Source organism: Phodopus roborovskii, unplaced genomic scaffold (genome assembly GCF_943737965.1).
Source record: "Phodopus roborovskii unplaced genomic scaffold, PHOROB, whole genome shotgun sequence".
NCBI classification, from domain to species: Eukaryota; Metazoa; Chordata; class Mammalia; order Rodentia; family Cricetidae; genus Phodopus; species Phodopus roborovskii.
The window spans coordinates 9,395,496-9,420,970 of NW_026126447.1; the positions used below are offsets into that span (position 1 = coordinate 9,395,496).

The following is a 25,475-nucleotide window of genomic DNA, read 5'->3' on the forward strand; positions in this document are numbered from 1 at the left end:
ATTTAGATCCTCTGTTAAAGCAGCAAATGTTCTTAACAGTTCAACCCTCTGTGCAGCCCCTATGCCATGTTCAGAAAGGGGAAATCTGTCATTTAAGATATGCATCATTTCTTTTTGTTAGAGATATCATGATCCTGTCTATGATTTTAAAATATTTTTTTATTTAATTGTTGTCAAACATAGTTATAGAATATTGTAGGTTAGTAGTGGTTAATATGAAGTTTGTTGGAAGGAAACAAAGAAAGATGGGGGATTCTTTGTTTACTGTGCAGGTTTTTGGGAACAGTGCATTCAGAATGGTTAGTTCTCCAATGGCTGGTTCTTTAGAATCTTCAACAAGGGATTTGTCTAGTAAATGCATTCTTATTCTCAGTTATTGCTTGAACAGTAAGTCTCTTTACATTATATTAGGCAGCTGGTGTTCAAGTATGTATCTAATTGAAATTCTTAAAATTTTATATTTATAAATGTAATTCTTGGTAAATATTTTTGAAAAGATTAGACTTTTTTGGCACTTTTAAACGATTATGATGAGCTGAATTTTAATAAGAATTGTAAGAATATTAGAACTCAAGTATATTTTAAAAACCATATGAAATGTTATTTTAACTAACACTATTTACTGTTGATCTTTAGGCTTTTTCCCTAGCAGCTCCCAAGGCTGTGATGCATTTCTCCGCCACAAGATGACACTGATTTCCCCCTCTGTGCTGAAGAAGTATGGCATTCCCTTTGACAAGGTTTGTTCCTGCTAGGTTTTTACAAATAGATACTTCATTTTGTAAAAATTGTATTTAGGAAGATTTTTAAATGGAGTGCTATATTTTGGGTTATCCAATAACAATTTTATGATAGGTTAAGATAAAATTAAGCTCATGTTCTATAATGTCAATAATTTACATCCTAATTGAATGTTTTATTTTAAAATACATTTACTAGAATTTATGTATATTTAAATTTATTGTTAGAGAATTTCATACATGAATGTATTATGCTTTGATAAAATCTACTCACTGTTTCCTCCCATCCAGCTCTTCTCTTATCCCCCTCACCATTTTTCCCTCCAAATTTAATGTACTTGAAAAACAAAACAAAACAAAACAAAACAAAACAAAAAAAAAAACCCAAACAACTGACAAAGTATACTTAGTGAGTTTTATCTGCATGGGTATAAGACCATGTACTGGAGGATGGATAGCTTCTCAAGGGCCACACATTGAAAAAGATCTTCCCACTCACGAGCAGATATCAGTTTTCAGTAGATCCTCAGTGTGGGACTTCATGATCTCCATCCATGCTGAGATTGTGGTTTGCTTGATCTTTTACAGCTTTTGTGTATACAGTTGTAACTGCTGTGGGTTCATAAGTGAAATGGTGCTATCGTGTGGCAGATATCTCTTACCTTTTTGTCCCTCTTCCACAATGAATTTGAAGCCTTGTGTTATGGAGAGTCTGAGTGTTCTACAGTCTCTTAATCACTGCACATTGGCCAGTTGTGGATCTCCGTATTCATCACTGTCTACTGCAAAATGAAGCTTCTCTGACTTAAGGTTGAGAAATGCACTAATCAATTAATATAAATCAAAGAACTGTATGGAGGGGGGTTATTATTTTATTATGATATTTATCAGAATAATTCTGATAGGTCTTTCCCTGAGGCCTATGACCTAGCCAAGCAAGAAATTTGGACCCAGTTAATGGGAACAGGCATACTTTTCATCCTGTGAGGTGACCTCTAAATCTAAGCAGATAGTGGTTGGTTGCTACCATAATAATTATAACACTATTGCACATGTGAGTTTGTCTTGATAGCCCAATATTTATTGTATCTCTCAGGGTTAGCTGGGTAAGAGTATTGATGACTCCCCTCCCCCCCCCCAGTAGTGTTTATATTACCTTTTATTCCTATAAAAGCTAGCCAATATGGATGAAGCTTCCATGTCAGTTCCAGCTTAATTCCCCCTAACCCTTGTTTTGTGAGTCATGTATGTAGTGTCTACATCAAATTGTAGAGGGTAATCAAGAACAGTGACAATAGCTTGTCCTATTTAGGGTGAATGCCTAGGATACCTTATTGATCAACAACTCAAAAAGAGATAGCCCCTAAATGTCCCTGAACTTTTTATTTGATACTATCATTGTATCTAGGGAAGGCATTCTCCCTTTATTAATTATAGGGTAACTCCATTTAGACTCTTGATATTTGTGGCAGTTATTTAATATTAATTGTCTGTGCTTATAGTCAACTGTCTACCCTAATCTCCCATCTTCTACTTTTTTTTTAATGTTTCATATTGTTGCTCCTCTTTACCCCCTCATACCACCTGTATTCTGTTTTCTATATTTTAAAATCTGTTCTCCTCCCATGACTGTTACTAGGTACCTATCTTCTTTGAGTGCTCCAATTTAAATATTGAAAGATTTAAAGCCAACATCTGGCACCCACTTGTACAAATGAATGTTTGTGTGGTGTTTTTCTTTTGGGTTTATGCTACCACACTCAGAATAATTATTTGTAGTTCCATCTATTTTCCTGTGAATTTCACAATTATGTTTCTTTTCATAGATGTGTAGCATTCTATTTATAGCATATTTTCTTTATACATTTTTCAGTTGGTAGGTTTCTAGGCTGCTTTTATTTCCTAGCTACTGACAATACCACAGCAGTAAATAAACATGGAAGAACAAATATTTCTATAATAAGATATGGAATCCATGGGGAATATGCCAGGAATGCCATAACTGGATCATATTGTATATCTATTTCTAGCCTTTTGACTTACCTCCGTATTCATTTTCATAGCTTGTCTTTCATAACATGGGGTATTCATTTTTCGTTTAGGCTCAAAATTAATATCTAATTTCATTCTTGTACATGTAGCTCTCCAGTTTGACTAATACTGTATGCTGAAGATGCTATTTTTTTCTTCAATTGCTTTTGGCTCCTTTGTCAATAGTCAGATGACTATAAAAATGTTGTCAATAGTCAGTAAGCTATAAGAGTATGGACTAATATCTGTGCTCTCAATATTATTCCATAGGTTGATTTGTTTTTATGACATTGACATACTCCTTTTATTACCATAACTCTACCATAAATTAGAGATTAATGATGGTGATAGTTCTATCAGTGTTTTTATTGTTTAGTTTGTTTTGGTTATCCTAGGTCTTTCATGAATTTTGCCATTCTTCAATTTTACTGTTAAGAATTGCATTAAAGTTTTGATGGAGATTGCACTGAATCTGGTGATTGCTTTTGATATAAAAGCCATTAATCCTACCAGTCCATCAACATGAGAGGTCTTTTATCTTCTGGTATCTATCTTCATCAATTTCTTTAATGATTTCGTTGTACAAGTGTTTCAGTTCCTTAGTTAGCTGTATGTATGTATGTATGTATGTATGTATGTATGTATGTATAGTAATTCTTGTCAGTACTGTCAGCCTGCAAATAATGACATGGAAACAATATTAATTATGAAAGTTTGGCTTTAGCTTAGGCTTGTTCTCAACAGCTCTTATAACTTAAACAATATTAATCTGTGTTCTCCCACGTGGTGTTAGCTCCCTTCCATCTTGCACTCCCTATTTCCTCTCTGTGTCTGAGTGGTTTGTGACTGTTTCTTCTTCCTAGAGTTCTCACTCTCTTCCTGTAATTCCCGCCTATACCTCCTGCCTAGCTATTATTGATAATTCATCTTTTTATTATACCAGTCACTGCAATACATATAAACACAGTGTACAAATAACCCACAACTTGCATACATGTGTGTATATGTGTGTATGGTTTTTAAAATGTATTTCATTCCTTTTAGATATTTATTGATTGGATTGGATTTTTTTTTCATTATTTTTGTTATTGCTGTATAAAAAGCCTAGTGATTTTTGTCTGAACATGTTTATTGACTGTAGCAATTTTTCTGGTGTTCTTTAGGGTCTGTTTATTTTATGTATGGAAATGTATTGTTTTCAAGTAAGGATTGTCTGATGTCTCATTTTCTACTTCTGTTCCCTTTATTTTACTACATCAGTGAATACTGCAAACATATTAAAGAGTAGGCATAATTCCTATCCTTGACTTATTCCTAATTTTAGTGAAAAACATGTGACTCTGTTTTTCATTTAACCAGTCTGTAGGCTTGCTGTTGATTCTTTTATTATATTGATATATCCCCAATATGCCTATATTCTCTTTGGACTGTTATCATAAAAGGATGCTTGTGGATTTTTGTCAAAGAACTTTAATGAGTGTAGTGATTTCAGTCCTATTTATGTGGTGAATTATGTTTATTGATTTACATATGTTGAACTGTCCCTTGATCATGGTCAGTGACTTTTTTGGTATATTCTTGAATTTAGTTTTTGAGTATTTTTTTAAATTGAGAATTTTTTTTTTCTTTTATGTTTATAAAGGGACTTGGCCTTGAGTGCTCTTTTTTAAAGTTAGGTTTTAGGTTTTGTTACTAGGATATATTGGACATGCAAAACAAATTTGAAAGTTTTCCTTCCTTTTATATTTTACCAAAAAAAAAAAAAAAAACTTGAGGAGATTTGTTGTTAGTTCTCTATGAATATTTTGGTGGAATTTGGGTGATTTTTCAATTACTGGAACTATTTTATTATTGGTTGTTGTAGGTATGTTTAAATTATTGTCTTTATCTTAGTTTAAATTTGAAAGATCAAATGCATCTTAAAATTCATTTCTTTTATAGTTTTCAGATTTGTGGAACAGAAAGTTTTAAAAGTGTGCTCTTACGTTCTCTGAGTTTCCTCAGTGTCTTCTTGTTCATTTCTAATTTTACTGATTTTTTTTTGGGGGGGGGGATCCTCTCTTGCTTAATTAGCTAAAATTTTATCAATCTTGTTTACCTTTTAAAGAAAAAACCTTTTGATTTCATTTACTTTTTGTATTTTTTGGTTTCTCTTCCATTAATTTTATACCCAATCTTTATTGTCTGTTCTAACCTACTGGTTTTGGTTTTGCTTGTTCTTGTTATTTCAAGGTCTTCAGGTCCATCCTTCTGTTATTAATTTGAGAGCTACCACATTTTCCCCTGTAGGCTTTTACCACTATAAGCTTTTTGTTTTAGGTCTGCCTGAGGTACTTGGAGAAATTTCTATAAGCTCTCAAGAAGAATGTTTTATAGAATGTTCTATAACCTTCAGGTCCTTATGATTTCTGATGTCATTTAAATTCATTGTTTCTATGTTTGGTTTTAGTTGGTAAGAATCGAGTATAGAAATCACCCACAATCTCTATATTTGAGTTAATGCATGTTTTAGATTTAATGGTATGTAGTTAGAGAATTTGGTTGTGTGCTTGGTGCATATAGATTTATAATAGTACTATCCTTGGTGGAGTCTTCCTTTGATGACTATGATTTTACTTTCCTTACTACTTTTGATTAATTTTGGATTGAAATCTGTTTTGTCAGATAACTAGAGTAACTACGCCTGTTTCTTAGTTCTATTTGCTTGGAATACCCTTTACCACAAGATGCTGGAATATTGCCAGGTGTTGGCAGCACACACTTTTAATCCCACCACTCAAGAAGCAGAGTCAGGAGGAAATCTTTGAGTTCCAGGCCAGCCAGGATTGCTACAGGGAAACCCTGTCTCAAAAAAGAGGGGGAAAAAAAGATGGTAGAATATGTTTCTTGGAGGAAGCCATAACATGTGTTGTTTTCTAGTCCAGTCTGACATCTGTGTCTTGTGATTGCAGAATGAGTCCATTAATATTAATAGTTCCTAATTCCTGTCCTTTTTGATTTTTGTAGTTTCTATTCCTGGTCTTCTTTGGAGAGTCGGCTGTCTCTGTGGCACCAGACACTGTCCAGCACATTCTTTGCTGCCCTTTCTTTTTGTTGCCTTCTAGTGTAGAACTCAGGACTTGTTGCTTGACTTTGTGTAAGTTTTATGTAAGTGGTGTTTAGGTGAGGGAGATCTTAGAGAGCTCTCTTTGTGTACTCAGGAATACTATGGGCTCTGAAAAAGTAGAATCTATTTAGGAGCAATGCTAAGTAAGATCTTAGAGAACTGGGCAGCATACATGGTGGGAAGCAGCAGTCAGTGTATTTGGGGAGGCAGGTGGGAGAACTTTAAGGGCCTTCATAATATGACAGCATAAGAGCCTGGAAGAGCTTATATTACCCATTGTCTTTGAGAGGGATAGTTCATAGGAGATAGACCTACAGAATAGAAAAGCTCTGAACCTATCTGATGGGTTGGGCAGGGAGATCCCAGAGGAGCTGGGGTTCCCTATAGTATTGAGAAGTGCAAGGCCTACTTCTTGTGGCAGAGAAGGAAACGTCCTGGAGGAGCTACATGGTGCTATGGGATAGGAAGGAAGGAGCAAGTCTAGCTACTCACTCAGGGAAGGGGAGTTCAGGAAGAACCTTTGAAGTGAGGAGGAGTGGATCTAACTGGGTGGGCCTACTTGTGCATTAAGAAGGGAAGTACATGAAATATCTTGGGGAGTAGGGGGGGTCTCATAGGTTGGGAAGGAGGAGATCAAGCCTATTTGGGATAATAAGGACCTATAGTCAAGCATTACAAAGTTCCCAATATTATCTTCTTTTGGTGGCAAAGCTTTGTTCAGAGTAAGATTTTTCATTCATCTTGAGGGGGTCATCTGTTTGTTCTCCTTCAGTGTCTAGGCTACAGCTATTGAGTAGACATACTTTCCTTGTAGATGAACATGTTTACTTGCATATTTAAATTCATGGAGAAAATAGGAAAACATTGGCACTAACATGTGTTTTATTTGGGGATGGCTCAGGCATAGGAAGATGCTGGTAATAAACCACAACAGGGATAGCTAGCAAGGGTAGACATTGTGTCCTAAGAGAGACTATTGCTATAGCGAGACCTAGTCAGATCTACAAACATATCTAGACACAAGGCTTTTGGGGGTTTAGTATACATGTCCATAGATTGCCTCTTTTAATTAATTGGCACTAGCTTCATAAGGTATTCCACTTAAGTTGGAATAACAAAAGGCAACTTAAAACCTAATGTCTACCTGCTGGACAGGAATAGACTAATGTCCCCAAGTTTAGGAAATCTGTTATAAGTAACACATACTCATAATGTCATCACAAAATACACAGATATAGGAACATTGTGATTTTTGAGGCCCATTGAAACACATTGTAAGATGTTGTATTAAAACATGCAAGTTCTAGAATATATAGTTTAGTGCTAGTGTGCTTGTCATGTCATTCATTAAGGAATACAGATCACCTGCAGGTTAAAATTGGTTTAGGTATTGGTAACATAGTCTTAAGTTAAGAGAGAGGATCTTGTGCATTATCAGTAGTGCACAGTAGGCTATTTTCACCATGATGGAGTTTTGGGGCTTGAAATCTTTCCACCCTTTAGCGAGAAGGAAGCAGATGCTGTACTGAATTCTTTCCTGTGATTTGGCTTCTCTGCTACTACACAGTAAGTAGTTCACTAGGAATGTCGGAGGAATTTAAGTTCTAAGAAACACGGTACCAGTAACTTCATTATTGACAAAGGCATGCCATGTGAAATTGTGCTCACTTCTGGTTTCCATCTTGATGCAGGGCACATGATGGCATAATGTTCTTCAAGGAGGTCATTCTCTGATATCATAGGAGACTGTGACAGTCATTGACTATATAGAATTACATCTGCTGGGTTTACGCTGGTTCATATTATATTACTTTTCAGAGTAATTACTTTTAACCCCCAAAATAGAGATAATTACTAACATTAAGTAATATCTATTCTAACTATTTTTCTAAGTTTAGAAAAGATAATCTATATGAATCATTTTATTTTTTATACATTTTTAATTAGAATGACATCATTTCCCTCCTTCCCTTTTTCTCTCCCACATCTCCCAGCTACCCTCCCTGTAAACCCTGCTATGTCTAGTCCCACTCTAAAAATTGAATCTCTTTTTCTTTGAATATTGTTGTTGTATACATATGTATGTTTTTGCATAAATATGTGAATATATTTGGTTGAGTCCATTTTCTGTTGTGTGATCACATTGCAATGTTGGATAGTCTATAAGGGGATTCTTTATCTAGAAGAGACTAATTTTCACTCTGCCTTGCATTCAATATTTATTACCTGTACTACTTAAACTATTTAAGGAACAAAAGATACAAAACAAAACTAAAACTCAGAAGGTGTATACTGAACAAAGCAGTATTACTTATAAACTGTTTTCCTATTTTTATGCCTATAATTTGAGGATTTAGTATTTTAGTGGTGTCCCATATTTTGTGAATGTTCCTATCCTGTGAGGTTCTTTTCTAAACTTTTTTTTTTTTTTTAAAGTATAGCAATTCTCTACTTTGTGTCTTTTTGTTATCCTTTTGAAGTTCAGTGAAGTATGCATGTTGTTTTTGTTTCTGTGATTTGGCATGAGCATGTGAACTTTATTATAAAATTAAAAATAAGGGCACAGAGAGTGATATTGGGTTTCAAACTGAAGATCAAAAAAAGAAAGCAGCTGGCCACTAGCTCTTAATCTCTACCTGAGGCTGAAATAGCAATCCTGTGTCCACCAAGCCTCAGACTGCAACCCCAGACTGCTGCCTCTTCTCAACATGGCTGGAGATAAATTCTCCTTTGAGACTCTGAGAGTCTTCCCTTAATAACTCTCTACTGCTGGGATTAAAGAAGTGTGAACCCTGGGGCTGGAGAGATGGGTCAGCAGTTAAGAACATTAGCTGCTTTTCCATAGGTCCTGAGTTCAATTCCCATCAACCATATGGTGGCTCACAATTATCTATAATGAGATCTGGTGCCCTCTTCTGGCCTGCAGGCATGTACACATAATAAAGCTTAAAAAAAAAAAAAAAAAAAAAATGTGATCTCAAATTTGTGTAACTTGGTGTGGCCTTGAAGTTACAGAGATCTACCATCTTTTCTCTTGAGTCCTTGGATTAAAGGTCTGTGCCACTATAAAGGTCTGTGCCTTGTATAGCTAACAAGTATGGCAGCTGAGATTAAAGGTGTGTATTACCACTGCATGACCTCAATAGCCTGTGACTGGCTTTGCATCCTGAACCCTCAGGCAAGCTTTATTGAATCATAAATAATGCATCACCACACTTTATTCTTTGATTGTGCGCTTGTGGTAATCTGACCATCATTAAATTGGGGCAGTATAATAGTTGCAGGAAATTTCAGAATTTACTAACATAACAACTCTAAGATGGCAGTTTGGTTGCAGTGTGCACTCCTATACTATAGTGGATCTGATAAATATTTAAATAATATATCTACATATTCCTCTTGCTCAGTTCTTGAGACATTATTTGGGCTTTATTTCAAATGCTTTAGGGGAATCCTCTGGTAGTGCGATCTGAATGGTAAAATTTTCTTGTACTTCCTTTAAGGTTTTGATAGATTTTTACTTCATTTCCCTATTTGTTTAAAAAAAAATGTAGACTAGCTGGTGTCTTTTCTACGGTCGTCAGACCTCTTGTTTCCAAATATCATTTTTCTGGATTTCATTTCATGTTCACTCATTTGTTCTTTTTCCGCCTGTGGTTGGTGTTCAGGGATGAAAAATCACTGAAGATACCTTATGCCTATTCTAGTGGTAAAATTCTTTGTGTCATAAATATATGCTTAACATCCATTAGTAGCCCTACCATCAAGAATGTATAGAGTATCTGGAGGAGAAGTAATTAAGTAAAATACCACAAATGGGAAAGGTTTTGGGTTATAGAGAAGCACAGATGTAGGTGACAGTAATCTCTGACAACACACATTGTCCTTTTGCTTTGTGTGTTCCAGAGATAGAACTCAAAGTTTTCAGGCCATTTCAACACCCAGAATATCTATCATTTTAAAAATAGTTGTGATATCATGACTTTTTTTTTTTTTTTTGCTTTTTAAAAAATAGAAAATGTAAGTGTATACTAACCAACCATTCTATGATTTGGAATGTCCTGTTAAACATTATGCCTCATCAATCCCTACAGATCACCCAGGAGGCTGGAGAATTTATGATCACTTTTCCTTATGGATATCATGCTGGTTTTAATCATGGTTTCAATTGTGCTGAATCTACAAATTTTGCTACTGTCAGATGGATCGACTACGGGAAAGTTGCTAAATTGGTAAGTTTCACCTGAAAAGTAAAGCATAGATAGTATGTATTCTAGTTGAAATTGTGCACCGTTGATTTTCATCATTTACATTGTGTGACCTTTTTTTTTTTTTCCTCCCAGTTTAGGTATACTTACTTTCCATGAGTTAAAAATTCATTCCTGAAATTTTCTATTTTGAGATTATTATATGATAGTTACTCTGACTAGTTTTTTTTTTTTTTTTTTTTTTTTTTGTTTGTTTGTTTTTGTTGCTGTGGATGATTGGATTCTCTCTCAAAGCTACTACTTGGTTTTTTTTTTTTTTTTTTTTTTTGCAACATTAGCCTTGTATTATAAGTACACTTGGATTTCTCTTATTCAGTCAGTAGATTAGAAAGCAGGTTACAAAAGGAAGTGTTTAGTTAAATTCAAAATTATTGGTGGTTGAGGGAGAGTGATAAAAAGATACGTAAAAATAAATTTCACAGTAATAATAATAATAATAATGTATTTTAAGATTAAACATGGTATGAAGTTCTGTTTGTAGTGCTTGTCAACTGTTATATACTTTGTATTTTCATCTACAATGAAGTTTTTTTTATTAAATTAGACTCCTTTCACTTTGTGGCATTAAAATAGGGACATTTTCCAAACAATTAGTGGTATTTTCCCTTTCCTGTGGCTTTTCAGGAGAAGCAGACTGCCAGAGGGCTGTGTCATAATGAAAGTACTTCACAGTTTATGAAGTTGACATATAGTTAGTGGGAAGAAAACATGATAAATGAAGTTTATGGACCTTATCTTAACTACTTCATGCTACAAATAAATTATATGTAGGACCATTTTGTGAATTTAGGGAAAATCACTCTTAAGTAGCATGTGTATTTAAAAGACTACATGACGTTAAAATAATATAAAATTCTAAACTGGTCATTGGTGGCACACACCTTTAATCCCAGCACACACACACACACACACACACACACACACACACACACACACACACACACACGGTTGTTTAGCCTTCAGTACCCTCTCACATCCCCTCAACACTTCCACTTGTAGCTAGAAACATATAAGCCTATGGTTCAGGCTTCTTACTAACTAGCTCTTACTTTTAAATTAACCCATTTCTATTTGTGTATCAGCAGTTGGTGTACAGCTTACTGGTGGTGCTCTAGCATTTTGCTCCATGTTGTTTCTCCCAGTATTCAGTTTTAATGTCCCTCCTAGCTATAATCTTCCCTGCCATAGGTCAAAGCAGCATTATTCATCAACCAATAAAAGTGACACATATTTACAATGTACAGAATACCATCCACTGAACCCCTTTTCTTCCCAACAACTTCCCCTCCTATTTTTATATTTCTTTTGTCGTCTGGTTTAGTTTGTGAGTTAAGTAGTTTAAATAGAGTTGCATGAGAATGGGTGGGATTATTTAATCAAGCATGAGCAAATGTCCAGTGGCTATACCTCTAAAGAAAGTGATTAATGCCTGTTTCTGATGGGTTGTTTACAAATGCACAAAACTGAACTATTTCTTCCTATTAGGGAGCCATCACATTCTAACTAATGAGAAATAAGACATTTGGCATGTCTGCCTGCCTTGGCCTGTATGTAACCGCAGTGCTTGCACTGAAGTGAAATGCTTTCTTTTGTGTCAAAATGACATGTAACTATGAAGTTAATGTGTATGATTTGCACTTTTGGATTTTGCAGAATAAGTAAGAATTGTAGATATTCAGATCATCAGATAAATGAACCAGTATTTATTTTAGGTTTCAGAACTAGTTAGTTATAGTGATCAAAGTAAGACATATGTTTTGATAGCCGTGAGAAATGAGATCATTTTTTTTTTTTTTTACATTATTGTAGTAGGAGTAGACTGCAACCTGGGAAGAATTGTGGATGTTGATCTGCCTTAGAATCTCAGCTGGCTGAAGTGTTATGAAGGAGGTGTATCTGAAGTCCAACCTTTCTACTATTGATAGATGTGAGTGTGTGTGTGTGTACACACATACATATTTCAGGGAAATAATTGGTTTTTCAACAAAATTAGAAAGACCCCAAAGACCCCTCTTTAAAAATTTGCTATAAGGGAGAAGACATGAATTATATCACTTCTTAGTTTTGAGCATTTTATTCAACTAAACACATAATTACTGATACACACATTAGACTAGCTAATTTAAAATGGTCCACATGTCTTATGTAGGCATTTTCCTCACCCTTCTCTTTCTATGGTACAGGTGGAGCTGCTCTGAGAATAAGTACATAAGTTTTTTATTATCACTTTATTAAAGTACTAGGCAGTTAATGCCTAAAAATATTATCTCTTCATCTTCATAGAGTCTATTAGGTTAGAGGCTCAGCTTTGACCTCATAAGTCAAAAATCAAGTTGTTTTACAGGCTGTTTGTTACTTACAAGTGTTAAAATAAGCAGGATTTCCGTACTTTTTTATTTAGGTTGCATCTCATTATTTTTCTATTGCTGTGAAGTGAGATGTGTCTCCTAATATGTCAGAAGCTAACCCCACCCCATAGTCTCACCAACCTTACTGCTCAAGTGTGACCGGGGCAAAGACAAATGGACATGACAAAGTGGAGGGGGTATACAGCCCATGAGGCCTTAACCCTATACAAACAACTATAAGCAACAAAGGGAAGCTGGGATAGGGAGAGAGGAATCATTTCCTGAGGAAGAGTTGGTCAGTCTTGAAAATTTACATGATACATACATACGTACACATTCATGCAATAATAATTAATGAAAAGTGAAGTCATGAATTTGAAGAAGAGTTGGGAGTAGTGTATAGTATAGGGTAGGAGATGAAAGAGAGCAATGTTGTAATTATTAGCTCAAAAATGAAAAGAACAATTAACAAAGAACAGAAGAGACACCATAACCAAGGGTGCTTACTTGCTTACTGTTTCAGAGTATGAGTCTATGGTCATCATGATAGACATGGTAGTAGAGTTGAGAGCTCATATGAGAGAGAGAGAGAGAGAGAGAGAGAGAGACAGAGACATCGCTAACTTGAAATAGAGCAGGTTTTTGAAACCTTAAAGCTCATCCTCAGTGACACACCTCTTAATCATTCTTAAATGCTTCTATCAAATGGGGTAAGCATTCAAATATATGAGCCCATGGGACTTATTCAAAATAGCACTGGTTGCTAGCTAGAATTACTTCCATCAAGTTGTAAAAGGAAGGTCCTTTTTCTTGCTACCTGGCAGGCACTGATTAGGCTTTTTTTTTTTCTACATACCTTTGTCAAACCTTTCCATATTATTATTTCAGAAGAAACAATGTTTAAGTCTCTGTTTTTTCATACAAGATAATACATTTACAGATGCTAGGCATTTGGATGAGAACATCTTTAAGGGATTTAGGGAGCCAGGAGCCTAACCATCTTCCTATGACCAAGAGTACAGGCAAACTGATAATTGAGATTCTGCTTAAGTGTAAGTGTGTTTTTTGCTTAAAAACAGGGACTTACCTTTTTAATAAACAATTTTGAATGTGTCAGTAGCCTATGCACTCTTAGTATTACCATTTCTATTCTTAGTCCATTGTTTTTCTTATACTAAAGTAGGATGTGATTTTCTTTTAGACTGAAGTTGCTTTTCATCTCTCATTTTGATATCCAAGGTAGATAAATTTATAGTATTGTGTATGTATATAGCCTTTAACCATTTGAATATTGTATACTGGGAAAAATTTATCTGTTTTGCTCATGACTGATACAATATGTATGGGTTAGTAAGACTTAGCTTTGTGGATGCCCTGTTTGTTAGTTTTTTATTTGTTTTTTTGAATTCATTATAAACTGTAGAATTCATGATTTGTAAGTGTTGATGAATAAAGATTTTTATTATTGTAAACAGACTTAAGCTTTTTCACACCTAGGCAAGAGGTGTAGAAGTGCCTGAAGATACAGCATTAATTGATGAGTTCAGCATAACATGTGTACTCTGTGTCTACTTCATAATATAGACAAATATGTAAATTATTCATCCATATGCTATAAAATAATTCACATTATTCTAGATTTCTAATTTGATGTCTCAGAATTGTTACAAAGGGTATTATCAATGAAAACAAAACTAATTAGAGCACTTAACCATTTTCTCTGTTAGGAGATTGATTATTAGCTATTAGGTTTGTTTGGCAGAGAAAACTGTTGCTACTTTAGGTGGCTATTTGAAAAAGAGAAAGCTCCATTTACTGAGATTGTGCTTGTTTCATTTTGGTGCTGGTCTGGAAATCAGAGGTGAGAATGTTTGGCACTTCACAGGTTCCAATATTGCTTTCTTTGTCCTTTGACTCTTACTATACCTTCTGGAGGTACAGTAGTTTCTGATGATACCTCTGTAATGGGACTAGATTGACTAGAAATCCCATACCATAATTAGTATGAAACTCAATATCTCTTCCAAATTGCTACAAGATTTTGGAGTTTGGTATCTTCAACTAAATTTTTGGATTTGAAGGATATTTCAGAGCTTGTCACTGAATCTTTCTAGGATTTTCCCCCACAGTGTTCATAAAACCTTCCATTTCTCTCAAACTTCAGATCTCACAACAACTTAGTGTGATCATCCTTGTTTCCAAGAGGTCTTCATCCTTGACATTCTTGTTATTTCCTTCCATCAGGACCATTTAGGTCTTGTAAAGTATAACAAGGTGCTCCAGAGCAACGGGTCCTTGTATTTGACAGTGTAATGCTGAGAAGGTGTTCATATATTTGTCATGATTTTACTGATCTTAGATATGATTCTCTGTAGTCTTATGCTTATTGCCTGTCACGTAAGCCGTCCTCGCTTGGGGAGTACTCAGAGTTAGCTCTGAAAGAGACGCTGGGCTGCTTATTTGTTCAGGAATATATGGGAATGGTTTTTCTGAGATATGCTGTTCAGATCTTGCTCTTACAAATCAAACTTTCACAAAACTGAAACAATGTGCTTTGAGATAATTTATAACTATATGTGCATAGTAGGCTTTACATACTGTGTACTCAGCTGTTCAGAATTACCTGCTGTGTAAGAGAGATATACTTAGTTCCCTGTACTTTCATGGTTTGGAATGCCTTGGTATATGGTGTTCCTTATTTTTCTTTTGTGTTCTTGCGTGCATCTGACTGAGAACATTGTGTGTGAGCTGTGGTAAGCAAGTCTAAGACCTTCCATTAGAAGCAGTGAGGTGTTGAAAACAGCACCTTTGCCCCTACATATCTTGGAAAAAAACATATGGTAGTTAGTAGGGCTAGGAAAACAATTTTCTGCCTTTGAAATTGCAATAAAGGATGGATGAGACAAGATCATCACTCCTTGTCCTTGCCATATTGCCTGTGCAGTTTGTTGTATAAAGAGAATGGACTTTGTTCAGGCTACTAGGACTAATCAGACTCTCTTAACTTAGACTGCTCTTTTAGACTAACATAGAAGAGCAGAAACTCTTAAGAATAAATCAGGTACATTCTTGAGTAAAGGACACTAAGAGTTAAACTTTTCTTTTTCATATGATATCACCACAAAGATCATTTGTCTTTAGGAAGACTCCCTGAAGAGCTTTTAAAAACTGCCATGGGCAAAGCATTAATGCTAGCAATTTAGGAATCTTCATTGCTTTAAATATCAGAGTATTTTGGAGTAATAATGCTATTATTACCCTGGTAAAGATTTAAAAACATATAAAAGGATAGCAATTGACACCAAATATCTTTGCATAATAATTGCATTAAATTTTATAACATTCCTTTATGAGAAAATGGAGCACATGCTTATTTCTATGTAGCTGCAGTGGTACTCAAAGGACTATGTATTGTCTAGGCTCTATGAAAGAGCTACTTTGTAGGTTTTGTTTTCCCTCTTTCATGTGGTAAGATGAAATGTATATAGGTTTATTGTTATTATCTTGCCACAGTATTAGTTTTACATAAACAACCCAGTAGCTGTTAAATAAAGCTTTGGCTTAGATTTGAGCTTGAGTGTTCAAAGGCATATGTGAAGGTATTTGACTTTGGTGATATGACAGCTATAAGCATTGTTATTACTGATTGTTTTGGGGAACAGTCATGTCTTACCAACACCCTCAGAACTGAGTGCTTTTTACAGTATGTAGAGTGAGAGATTTTCTCTGACTAATTATGAGTTACACTTTGAGTTGATTTTATTTGAAAGAGATGGTAGAAAGTTTTGAAGCTGATTTTCTTTTAATCTGCAATTGAATTTGGAGGAAGCTCGAAGAGAAGGGGAGAAGAAAAGGGGGGAGGGGGACATGAGGGACCAGGAAGATTGAGTGAGGGGATGGGAAATAAAGGAGAATAAGAAAAGAGATACCTTAATAGAGGAAGCCATTATAGGTTTTAAGAGAAATCTGGCACTGGGGAAATAAATGTTCAGAGAACTACAAGGATTACTCCAAATAAGAATCTAAGCAATAGAGAAGAAGCTACCTTAAATGCCCTTCCTCTATAATGAGATTGATGACTACTTTATATGCCGTCCTGGAGCTTTCATCCAGAAGCAGAAGCTGAATTGGTCTCTCCTCTCCATTCCTTCTTTCTCTGTGTTTGGACTCAAACCCATGACCTTGAGCATGCTAGATGAGAAATGAGGTCCACTTAAGCTATATCATGAGGTCCCAGGTCTATATTTCGTAAAGTATTGCATATTTTGTGTTGTACATTTGTAGCATGTGAAGTTCATATTTAGTAACTAACTAATACACTTAAGAAAACAAATATAAAAAATTCAATTCCATTGAGTTCAAAGATAATTTCAGCATTTAAACCTAGGCTATTCCTACCTTACCACTAAACCTATTTCATGTTCCCAGCCAGGCTCCTCAATTTCTTATTTGAGAAGTTTGGCAAAAAAGTAGCCTCAGGAGAATTAAGTGAGTGCTGCTGAAACAACACTCTCTTTAAAGTTGGTGCCATATTTAGTCACACTGAAATTTTGCCACTAACAAATAGGGCATACATCCAGTTAGTCCTTACTGAAGCCCTTCAAAACTCTTAAGAAGCTTCATGATGTATGGGAAAGTGAAACTTGGGGCAGGAGTGCATGCACTGCCATTTCTTACTTTGTAGCTCTGCCCCCACAATACATTGTTTTATTTTATTGTCTGTATCTATATATGCTGTTTTCATACAGTGCTCCACATCTAAGGATCAAAGCCTTGAACAGATTGGGAGAGATCTGTAAATAAAATATAGACAATTCACAAAAGATAACAGTTCAATTTGATGGTTCAAACATTTGGTAAGTAGCAAATGAAATTTTCATTTAATAAAATCTACAGGAAATATAAATGATAGTATAAATATTTCTTAGATAACCTAGAATCATCTCTATAGTATAACAAAATAAGACCAATAATATCCTCCGAGATGATCTCAGATTAGGAAAAGGGCCATGAGGAGAGCAAAGTAGTTCTAAAGGACTAAGAAGACTATATTTGTAATGAGCCACTGTGTGATCCACACTACCATGGAACCATTAGTTTTAAAAACAGAAATTATGAGGTATTTTAATATTTAATTACCACAGCCACTGTAATTTACAGACTCTAATACATGTTCTTGAATATAATTAGTTAATAACCATTTAGTACATATCAGCAAAAGCCGTTATGCAATTCAGGCTTAAAAAAGAATAAATATTCTTCCTAAACATAGTTATAAAGCAGAATTTTATTTTAATTTTTAAAAAATAGTGTGGGTGTGAGTGTATGTTTGTGTCTATGTATATAATTTCTGTGTATGTATGTGTGTGTTTGTACTCACGTGTATATGTGAGTGTATGTGTTTACATGTTCACCTATGCTCTATGTGATATATAGGTGTATATTTATGTGTGTATATATGTGTGTATAGAAGCATATAGATGTTTTTATATTTATGTGTTTGTATATGTAAGTATGTGTGTAGATGTTATGATAAGGTTTGACAGTAGATTCACTCTTTTCAGCATGGGTTTGGGGATCATATGCAGGCATTCTGGTTTTTGTGGCTAGAATTTTTATCTGCTGAGATTTGACAGATCGGTGACTCCAAAACTCTTGATACATTTATAAAGTCTATGGATCCAAAACCTTTGACGTATTTGATTGTAATTTTGTTACCTGAAATCTATTTTTAAATTTTATTTCTTGGGAAATTAATGCTGTTTCTGTTTTTGTTTTCCCTGATGACTCTCAGAATGTTTTTATCTCTGGTGCTTTGGGCAAAATATTATGTTTAAAGTTTTATTATTCTAGCCTATGTTGTTAGAAACTTTGATATATAATATAATCAAAAAATGAAATATGTGTTGGATTAAAATATTCACAGAACAATGTAACATGAAAACTGAAAAGCCCCAACATTACAATAGGCAATGAGAGGATAGCTCCTTCAAAGCAAGCACATTCTCTCCACTGCTTCACTTTCCCCCTTTCTTGGTAGTATATGAAGATATGTTGGCTCTCTCAGACCTGGGCCTTCTCATTGCATTCACCTGTTATAAATAAGTGCCTCATTCTGTGTCTATTGTAATTTGCTGCTCATGACATATTATTTTGACATATTGTAATTAAACTCTTTGAGAATTAGAATGAACATTGGTTGTTCTCATATACTGCCAGTGATAATAGCCAGGATTGAGCTACAGAAGATCTCTGCTAAGAGTGGGTAAGATTTGATTAATAAAGGTTTGCTGTCCGAGTTTCAAAAAGATTAATGTTGAGAATTCTAACCCACCTATTATTTTTCCTTAAGATTTCTGACAGAGCTTCACATAAAGGAATTGTGTGGTTATGTATTTATAGGAACTTGTTCTTATTATCCAAATTGGGTTGTGATCAAAGGCCTGAGTTTTATTCTTTTGAGTGCTGAGATTATAGGTATGAGCCACTGTACCTGGTACCAAGACAGATAGAAATGATTTCACCCAAGACCAGCTTAGTGAACCAGTGATTTTTTTTTTTTTTTTTTGGTGGGGGTTATCTATAGGACTATGTGCTGTTCAAAGCAGCTGCATCACCCAACTTATCCCAGCATCAGGGACATACAACTCATGACAGCTTTCTCCTTCAAGAGATTCTTGTATAACATGCCAGTGTCTGGGTAGGGCAGTAGTGTTTTGAATGAAGACTATCCCTGTAGTCTCAGATATTTGGGCATCAGCTTCCCAGTTGGTGGCGCTAATTTGGGAGGGTTAGTGGTGGAGCCATTCTGGAGGTAACATGTTGCTCAAAGTAGACTGAGAGTAAAAAAAATGTTTCACCTACTTCTAGTTTGTTATATGCTTCCTGTTTGCCAGGGCACGTGTAGTCTCTGTGCTTCTTGTTCCTGATTGCTGCCATGCTGTCCGTGCAGTTATGGACTTTAACCTTCTGAAATCTTCTAATAATTTAACTAATATCCCCCACATCCTGGTCAGTTTCCATTCCTTCTCTCTCTCCTCCCAGTCCTTCTCATCTCCCCGCTCTTCCATTTATTCCTTCTCCTTTCTCTCCATGAAAGTGCATTCCTCTCATGTGTATCAGCCAGCTGTGGCATATCAAGTTACAGTAATACTAGGCATCTCCTCTCCTATTAAGACTATAATACAGTAGGAGGAAAAGATCCCAAAAGCAGATAACAGTATCAGAGATAGCACCTGCACCGTTTGTTATGATTTCTATGAGAAGACCAAGCTACATAACTGCCAACATATGTGCAAAGGGCCTAGGTTAATCCCATGAAGTTTTCTGTTTGGTGGTTTAGTCTTCTGTGTGTCCCTATAAGCCCAGGTTAATTGATTATTCTATAGATTTTCTTATGGTGTCCTTGGCCCCTCTGGCTCCCATAATCTTTCGTCCTCCTCTTCCACAGAATCCCCTGGTCGAAATAATGTTTGACTCTGGGTCTCTGCATCTCTTTCTATCTGTTACTAAATGAAACCTCTCTGATGACAGTTGGGCTAGGCACCAATCTATGATTACGACATAATATCATTTAGGAATCATTTCATTGACTTTTTAAAAAAATATCAGTCATGTTTGGTTCTATTTCTGTCCTGTCTATCCTCTGGTTCCTTGGCCCCCAGGCTGTGTCTTGCTGGAGAAGTCTCCCTCTCATAGTATGAATCTCAAGCTGGACCTGTCATCAGTTGGCCAATTGCATAATTTCTGCACCACCTTTGTCTTACTCAGCATATCTTGTAGGCAGGGCAAATTGAAGGTCAGAGGTTATATGACTTGGTTGGCAGAGGGTGGAGGGGATCTTGGAAGTCTTGCCTAGTTACAGGAGATGGTCATTTCAGTCTCTCTCTATCTCCCATTGCTAAGAGTTTTAACTAGGGTCTCCTTTATAGATTGTTATCAATTTCCATTGCACTAGATTTGTAATTTATCTCAGTACTTAAAACTTTATTTTTTCAGTCAAAATAAACAACCCCCTGCCAAAGTTGCCATGGCCATGGTGTTTTATTACAGTAATAGAGAAGTAACTAATACAATTTATATATTTTAGGTTGAATTTTTCTGAAGAACATCAATGATAGTTTCAGTAATTTTTATTTCTCTATAATTTGCTCTGGATTTCTTTTTAATAGGAAAAAAAAAACTTTATTTGGGTTTATGCTTCCAGTGGGTTGGATCCTTGATGACAGAGCAAAGACATTGTGCCTGAAATAGCAGTCTAGAGCTGATAGCTCTGGCTGGCCTGGAACCCACAGAGACCCATCTCCCTTTGCTGGGATTAAAGGGATACACCACAATGTCCAGAACCCGGTGTATGTGATTTCAGCATTACAGTACATTATTGTCCATTACAAAGTTCACATTTGAGAAACATGTAGTCCCCTTACCAAAACAGCAACAACAAAAGCCTGACAAAATTGTCTACTAATGTTTTTAAGTAGTTTTTATGATTAGTAGGTTTGTAAGGCTACAAGTTACATATTATTTGTCATAGGATTGTATTAGGATAGCCCTCCACAGGTAGCACAGTTTAAAAATAACACAGGAAGATGTTAACCATATGTATGTGTAAATGTACTATCTTATGTATTTCATACATTTAAACATACAAAAACTGATATGGTCATACTTGCTTAAAATTTTTTAAAAGCAATTTTATTTTTAATCTAGTCAGCCACAGCAGGAACAGAGAGGTATAAGTCCAAGCTTTACCCAGTATTTAACCAAATACAACACTAAAAGTTTATAAGACAGATTTTATTATGAAATTAAATATGGGTGACAATGGCCTGAAAACACTTTTACTTAAGTTACCCCAAATTCTATGTTTCAATATGGTAACTGTTTGTTGAAGTTATTATAGTATTAGAACAAAAAAATATCATCAATCCTGGTACTTTTTTAAAAAAATTATTTATTTTTTATTTTACATGTTGGTCCCGGTTCTCCCTCCCTCTTTCCCTTCCTACCTCTTACCCTCACTGCCCCCTCACATGCACCCTGACCACCCTCCCCTCCCATCCCTCTACCCCAATTCCACATGTAGGGTAGTGACATCCAAGTAGGGTCGTGTAGATCTGTCAAGTCATTTGAAGTAGGGACTAGGACTTCTCTCCTGTCTCTAGGTGTCCGCAAGGTCCTTTTGTGCACCAGGAATACATCCTGGTTCCACTGTCTGAGGTCCCTTAGACTGCTCAGTCCTTCTAGCTGAGACCCATATTCAGGGGGTCTGAGTCAGTCTCATGCTGGATTCCCAGCTATCAGTCTGGGGGCTCCTCCTTGTTCAGGTCAGCTGTCTCTATGTGTTTCTGCAATCTGGTCTTGTCCTCTCCCTCTGCATCTTGGCCATTCCCTTCTAGTTTGACTCAGTGTTTAGGTATGGGTGTTTGCTTCTGTTTCCAACAGGTACTAGATGAGGGCTCCATGGTGATGGATAAGTTAGTTGTTGATCTCACTATTGAGGACAGACCTTTCCACGGTTGTTCAAATTGTTAGTTGGCTGCAGTCTTGTAGGTCTCTAGACCTTTCTTTAGGTTCAGTTTTCTCTTCAAACCAATAATGGCTCCCTTTTTATGCTCCTCTCTCTCTCTCTCTCTCTCTCTCTCTCTCTCTCTCTCTCTCTCTCTCTCTCTCTCTCTCTCATCTTCTTTTCCTCCCCTGATTCAATCTTCCTAGTCACACGTGCCACATGCTTTCCTCTCCTTCCCTTCTCTTTTTCCTACTCCTCTCTCCATTCACTGTCCTCCCCCCACTTCCCATGTCTTCTGGGGGACTTGTCCTTTCCCCCTTCTGTGAGGGACTTTATATGAATCTCTTAGAATACACCTTGTATCCAAAAGTAGACAGGTAGACAAATAGAATGGAATTGAAAATCCTGATACTAACCCACACAACTATGAACACATGATTTTTGACAAAACAGCTAAAAGAATACAATGGGGCGAGGACAGCATCTTCAACAAATGGTGCTGGCACAACTGGATGATGGTGTGTAGAAAACTACAGATAGACCCATGTCTTTCGCCATGCACAAAACTCAAGTCTAAATGGATCAAAGACCTCAACATCAATCCAGCCACACTGAACCTCTTAGAAGAGAAAGTAGGAGGTACCCTTGAACAAATTGGTATAGGAGACCACTTCCTGAACATAACTCCAGGAGCACAGACACTAAGATCAACAATTAATAAATGGGACCTCTTCAAACTTAGAAGCTTCTGTAAGGCAAAGGACACAGTCGACAAGACCAAATGGCAGTCCACTGACTGGGAAAAGGTTTTCACCAATCCTACATCCAACAAAGGGTTGATCTCCAAAATACACAAAGAACTCAGGAAACTAGTCAACAAAACACCAAATAACCCTATTTAAAAGTGGGGTACAGAGCTGAAGAAAGAATTCTCAATAGAGGAAATCAAAAAGGCTGAAAGACACTTAAGAAATTGCTCAACATCCTTAGCTATCAGGGAAATGCAAATCAAAACCACTTTGAGATACCAACCATCTTACTCCTGCCAGAATGGCTAAAATTAGAAACACCAATGACAACTTATGCTGGAGAGGATTTGGAGAAAGGGGAACACTCCTCCACTGCCGGTGGGAGTGCAAACTTGTACAGCCATTTTGGAGATCAGTATGGCGAGTCCTCAGGAAAATGGGAATTAGTTTACCACAGGACCCAGCAATCCCCCTCTTAGGCATATACCCAAATGATCCACATCCCTGCAACAGAGACATGTGCTCAACTATGTTCATAGCAGCATTATTTGTAATAGCAAGAACCTGGAAGCAACCTAGATGCCCCTCACCTGAAGAATGGATAAAGAAGATGGGGCACATCTACACAATGGAATACTACTCTGCAGAAAAAAATTATGGAATCTTGAAATTTGCAGGCAAGTGGATGGCACTTGAAACCATACTGAATGAGGTAACCCATTCACAAAAAGAGGAACATGGTATGTACTTGGTCATATATGGATTTTAGACCTTCATCAAAGGATCACCAGCCTATAATTCACACCACCAGAGGAACTAGGTACTTTTACTTTTTAAAAAGATTTATTTATTTTGTTTACATATGCCATTATAGATAGTTGTGGGCTACCATGTGGTTGCTGGGAATTGTACTTAGGATCTCTGGAAGAGAAGCCAGTGCTCTTAACCTCTGAACCATCTCTCCTGCCCCATTAGGTACCTTTAATATACACTGGTGGAAATATAAATTAAGTAGATATCTTATTTAGCTTCTCTGTTCCAGTGATAAAACACTGATAAAAAAGCACCTTTGGGGAAGTAATGTTTTTCAGCTTACACTTCCAGGTAACTATCATTTTGCGAAGTTGGGGTAGGAACTCAAAACAGAAATCTAGAGGCTAAAACAGAAGAAACTAGGGAGGAATATATCTTAGTGTCTTTGATCACTATGGCTTATTTAGTTTGCTTTCTTATACAGCCTTGTATGAACCCAGAGGTGACACTACTCATCATTAGTTCCTTCCACATCAAATCATTAATAAGAAAATGTACTGTACATATGCTTGCAGGGTTATGTGATAAAGGCAATTTCTCTTTTGATATTCTATCTTTCCAGTTGATGCTAGTTTGTTTCAGCCCAATAAAACCTGACCAACACAGTAGGTTACAGCAAAGTGATGAAATTTTTTGGTTTTATCTCCGATCCATAAGACATTAGGCTAGATATTATGGGGTTCAAGGAATGGCTATTTAGGGAGCTAAAGATTAAGCTGTAGACCTGCAACATTCTTCCTCTCCACGATTGTAATTTTAATCAGTTTCTCAATTGTGTAAAAGTTTCAGATAAAGGTGAAACTTGTTTCTGAGATCTTTGCTTCACAATATCAACTAAGATAGAACAAGATACTTGGTTTTGACACAAAAAAGTATTTCAGGACTAGCAAATGCTCTCTCTCTGTCTCTCTGTCTCTGCCTCCCCGCCCTCCCCCCCCCGTGTGTGTGTGTGTGTGTGTGTGTGTGTGTGTGTGTGTGTGTGTGTATATATGTATATATATATATATATATATACATATATATGTAATATATCTATGCCCCTCTGGGTTTATGTTTCTAGAGGCAGAGTTTGATGTTGGATGCCTTCTTTTCTTGTTGCTGTCCAACTTACTTTTAGATACAGGACCTCTAGTCAATATCAATCTGGACCTAACCCATTTACTGGACTATCTAGTCATCCAACTACAGGGCAGGTTTTGAAGTTCTATATTTAGGTCATTAGCTTGTGTGGTAGGCAGGTTATGAACTGGACCATCTCACTAACGCTTAAATATATTTTAAAATACATTTAAACTCCAGGATTTTGAGTAAAGGACATGAAGAGAATGAGTTTAATTTTCTCCTAAAAGTAGCAATTTCTTGTCAATTTAGGTGTCAAAATAATTTAAGGCTATCACAGAGGTCCTGTTGTACTTGTGCCTGTGACTAAATGGGGTTAAATATTCCCCTATGTAACTTTTTGTTCTTTACATATTGATATTTTTACAAGCTTTCTGTAGGAACCATACTTTGGATTTTGTGCTTTTCCTGGCAGTAAGATACACTCTTAAGATACTTTATAGAAACGATGAGCTACATCTTATAGTTAGCCATTTTTTATAAGCCTAGATAGCAGATTCTCTCTATATAGTTAGTGGTCTTATAGAGTTACATAGAATGTTTAATAGAATTTTGGTTTTGATTTTTAATGCCTTTGCTGAAGGATTTGGACCTAGCTCATGAGCGATGGTGAGAACAATGGAATTCAAGAAGCAGGGCTAGTTGGAGAAAGTTATGTCCTGATGGCCATACTCTTGAAGATTGTTTTGGAACTTTTAGACCCTTTCTCTCTCTCCATTTAACCTTGGCCACTAGGATGAGATTAGCATTGCTTTATTATATTCTACAATTTATGATATTTACTTGAGTTAAT

At 36.0% G+C, this 25,475-nt stretch overlaps 1 protein-coding gene across 1 annotated transcript in view; it reads left to right on the plus strand.

Moving 5' to 3' along the window:
* Kdm4c (lysine demethylase 4C) overlaps nt 1-25,475 on the plus strand; it is a 145,862-nt gene that overhangs the window by 52,801 nt on the left and 67,586 nt on the right. Inside the window, exons 6-7 of the mRNA XM_051188058.1 lie at nt 637-740; nt 9,972-10,109. Of these exons, the coding sequence (XP_051044015.1) occupies nt 637-740; nt 9,972-10,109 (242 nt within the window). The remainder of the gene's footprint in view (nt 1-636; nt 741-9,971; nt 10,110-25,475) is intronic.